This window comes from Sciurus carolinensis, chromosome 9, assembly GCF_902686445.1.
Source record: "Sciurus carolinensis chromosome 9, mSciCar1.2, whole genome shotgun sequence".
NCBI lineage: Eukaryota > Metazoa > Chordata > Mammalia > Rodentia > Sciuridae > Sciurus > Sciurus carolinensis.
Genome location: NC_062221.1, coordinates 3367461 through 3371874, shown reverse-complemented (window position 1 = coordinate 3371874; position 4414 = coordinate 3367461). Strand labels below are relative to the sequence as shown.

The window sequence follows — 4414 nt, the reverse complement described above, 5'->3', positions numbered from 1 at the left end:
ACTTGAAATACTAGCCAGGGCAATTAGACAGACTTTAATTTAAAGAAATTAAAGGGATACAAATAGGAAAAGAGGAACTTAAGCTGTCACTACTTGTTAATGACATGATTCTCTATTTAGAGGATCCAAAAACTCCTCCAGAAAACTTCTAAACCTCATAAATGAATTCAGCAAAATAGCAGGATATAAAATCCACATGCATAAATCTAAAGCATTTTTATTCATAAGCGATGAAACATCTGAAAGGGAAACGAGGAAAACAACTTCGTTCACAATAGCCTCAAAAAAAAAAAAAAAAAACAAAAAAACTTGGGAATCAAACTAACCAAAGAGATGAAAGACCTCTACAATGAAAACTACAGAACACTAAAGAAAGAAATTGAGGGAGACCTTAGAAGATGGAAAGATCTTCCACATTCTCAGATAGGAAGAATTAATATTGTCAAAATGGCCATACTTCCAAAGGCGCTATACAGATTTAACGCAATTCCAGTGAAAACCCCAATGACGTTCCTCATAGAAACAGGAAGCGCTCGTGAACGTCATGTGGAAGAACACAAGACCCCTTCTGCCTTTTAAAGCTTTTCTGCATTTCACTCTCTGCCCCAACCAGGCTGTCAGCCCACTGCAGCCTGAGCCTGTCTCATCTCTCCTGCATCCAGGTCCCCCTGAGTCCCCACCCCATCGCCTGTGCTCTGCCTCTGCCCCTAGTTGGAGATGTGCTGGTGGCCCTCACGTCTTGTTTATGGGATCTGTCTCTGGGCAATCAAGCAGCTCTCTGCAGAGTCAGTTCTGTGCTTGGGCTAAATGCTGGCCCCGCAGGCGGGGTGCCTGATTCCTGCTCTCAGGGAGCTGTATTCCAGTGGGAGAGGCCACGGCCACGCTGAGTTTGCTGCATGGACAATGGAAGGCCTGGGGGACTGTGTGCATGTGACAAGGGGGCTCTATCCCCAAAGACAAGGTGAGTGGAGGTGAAGCAGGGTGACCGGAGGCTGTCAGAGGAGCGGGTGCATGTGACGCAGAGTACAGTGGACATGTGGCACAGGCTTGGGGATCAGCAAGCATGGGATGCTCCTGGCCAAGTGCAGGTCCCAAAGTGGGAGGAGCGACGTGCTGGGAGCTTCAGCTGGGAGTCCGTGGGCTCTATCCTTGGTCAGCAGGGAACGTGGCACTGACCATCATGCCCAGAGCCTCTGCCGGCCTGGAATTCCGATTCTCTGACCCCCGGTCTGCCATGCTGCTCATATGCCTTAAAGTACTTTCCAGAAATTAACTGGAACGGGGCCGCGTGTGCGTTTGTACTCTGTCCTCCGTCCTCTGTCCTCCGTGTGACTTCGGTGCAGCAGGTGCAAGGACGCCGGATCCATTTTCTCTGTTGTTCTTTCAAGTCTGTCCTGGGAAAGCGGAGGTCACATCCCCTCTGAGTCTCACGCCCACCGTGCCCAGCACCACAGACACGCGTGGCTTGGTGAGTGGATGGCGTGGAGGCCCAGGCTGCCCGGCAGGCAGCACCGCCCTGTCCTCCTGGGGTCCCTTCCACGGGTTCCTTTTCTCTCCACCCTTTCCCCCCAAATTAAAAAGGGTCAAGACGATTAGAAGATATTTCTCCCACATGGAAAAAATTTGAAAAACAGCTGGGAACCCTGCTTGGAATGTTGCTCCTTTGAACGTCTGTGCCTCCTGAATCTTTTATCACGATTGGCAGCACTCATCAATCGTGCGGAACGGTGGGCTCTGTGCCCGTTTCCGAGTACACAAGGAATGCTCTGTGCTGGCCTCTGGCGCCCATCACCCTCTCCCACACCTGCTCCCTTTGCCGTCCCTGATACTCCACCTTCTGCCCTTCAACATGTATGGGACTTATTTTTATGGCACTAGGGATGGAACCCAGGACTTCCCACATGCAAGGTAAGCATTCTATAGCTGAGCTGCAGTCTTCAGCTCCCATCTGTTTACTTCAAGGTCATTCCCCCCACCTGGAGTCGACATACAGGAGAAAACAGGTGACATGTATCTTTTTGAATTTGGTTTGTTTTGCTGAACATGATGACCTGGTTCATTCATTTTTCAGTAAATGACAGGTTTCATTCTTTTTAATGGCTGAGTAATACTCCATTGTGTATACATAGCACATGTTCTTTATCCATTCATCTGCTGATGGGCACCGAGGCTGGCTCCATAACTTGGCTATTGTGACTCCATAATTTGGCTATTATGATAAGCATGGTGTGCAGTTGCCTCTATTGTATGCTGTCTTTGAGTCCCTCAGGGATATACCCATGAGTGGTATAGCTGGGTCCATGGTAGTCCTAGTTTTAGCTTTTTGAGGAACCCCGTGCTGATTTGCATAATGATTGTACTCATTTGCATTCCTACCAATGTTCCGTAATTGCTCCTTTCCCCACATCCTGACCAGCATTTGTTATTTTTGTTCTCTTGGTCATTGCCACTCTCTCTGGGTGAGACGGAATCTCGGGGTAGTTTGAGTTGCATTTCCCTGAAGGTAAAGATGTCGAACATTTTTTCTTTTAACTATTGGCACTTGTACTTCCTCTTTCAAGAATTGTCTGTTCAGCTCATTTGCCTGTTTTGATTGGATTACTTGCTCTTTGAGCATTGACTTTTTTGTGTTCTCTTTATATGCTGATATTAATCCGCTGTCAGATGAACAGCTGGAAAGTACTTCCCCCATCCTGCCGCTTGTCTTCTTCTGTTGATTGCAGTCTTCACTGTGCCAAAGAGTTTTAACCTGATGTGATTCCATTTGTCAATTCCTGCTATTATTTTCTGAGTTATTGGAGTTCCATTTGGGATATCATTGCTTATACTGATACCTTGAGTTGTTTCCCTTAGTAGTTTCTAAGTTGTAGCTATTACATAAAGGCCATTGGTCCGTTTTGAGTTGCATTTTGTGCAGGGTGAGAGACGGGGTGCAGCGGAGTCTTCTGCAGGCAGACATCCGGTTCTCCCACCACCACTTGTTGAAGAGGCTGTCTTTTCTCCAGGGTATGTTTTTGGCTCTTTAGTTGAGAGTCAGGTGGCTGTAGGTGCTTGAGTGTATTCCTGGGTCCTCGGTTCTACTGCACTGGTCTGTGTGCTGTCTTAGACTGTTTTGTTACTCTGGCTAAGAGTATATCATGATGCCACTAGCCACTCTTTTACCTCAGGACTGATCAGCTCTTCAGAAGCTTTGTTCTTCCATACGAATTTTTAGGATTGTTTCTTCTAGTTCTGTTAAGATTGTCATTGGCACTTTGATGATATCACATTGAATTTGCTGATCGCATTCAGTAATATGGCCATTTAACAATCTTCACTCTGATCTTATCAGTATTTAGTTGCACGTCATGTTACTTGTTTTCATTGTTGTTACCGAGACCCTTGGTACTGTGGAAGGGACAGAGAATGCAGTCATGGACTGAACATCTGTGTCCTTCCCAACGTCTTGTCACACCCCCACTGTGATGGCCCTAGAGGTGGACCCTGGAAGGTGACCAGGTGTTGAGAGTGGAGGCTTCAAGAGTGCCTTAATTAGTGACCTTATTAAAAGAGAAGCCAGCTTTTCACCAAGATGGTGCCAAAAGCTAAGAAGGAAGCTTCCAAAGCTGAAGCCAAAGCAAAAGCTTTGAAGGCCAAGAAGGCAGTGAAGGAGGGTGTCCACAGGCATGGAAAGAAGGCCCACACAGCACCTGGCTTTCGGAGACTCAAGACATGGCGGCTCTGGAGGAAGCCCAGATACCCTCAGAAGAGTGTCCCTGGGAGAATCAAGTGTGACCACTGTACCGTCATCCAGTCCCCCCTGACCACCAAATCAACAGTGAGGAAGATGGGAGACAATGGCACTCTTGTGTTCACTGTGGACGTCAAGGCCAACAAACACCAGATCAGACAAGCTGTAAAGAAGCTCTATGACACTGATGTGGCCAAGGCTAACACCCTGATCAGGCCGGGTGGAGAGAAGAAGGCGTACGTTCGACTGTCTCTTGATCACAATGCTTTGGATGTTGCCAACAAAATTGGGATCATCTAAACAGAGTTCAGCTGTCTGATTCTAAATATACCCTTTTTTTCAACCTGAAAAAGAAAGAGAGAAAGAAAGAGAGAGAGAGAGGGAGAACCCGGAGAGCTTCCTCCTTCTCCAGCCACACAGGGATTCACTGAGAAAATGGCCTCCTGCAAGCCAGAGGCGCCCTCGCAGGACACAGCACCTGACCTTAGACTTCTCAGCCTCCAGAATGGTGAGAAAGAAGAGTGTCAGCCCCAGGCTGCTTATTCTGTTGCCGCGGCCTGAACTGAAGAGTGTAAGCCGCCGGACGTGGGTGTGACCCTTCCGTCCGCCACTGACACACTTCCCTCCCCGCACACCCCACCTTTCTTCTCTAACCTGCCAGAACAGTGCAGCTCACGGATGTGG

General features: G+C 47.9%; 1 protein-coding gene across 1 annotated transcript; it reads left to right on the top strand.

Annotated features, from left to right (window-relative positions):
• Nucleotides 1-3571: 3571 nt before the first annotated feature.
• Nucleotides 3572-4030, top strand: LOC124992438 (60S ribosomal protein L23a-like). Its single transcript, XM_047563182.1, has one exon. The coding sequence runs from the start codon at nt 3572-3574 to the stop codon at nt 4028-4030; it is 459 nt and encodes a 152-aa protein (XP_047419138.1).
• Nucleotides 4031-4414: the final 384 nt, after the last annotated feature.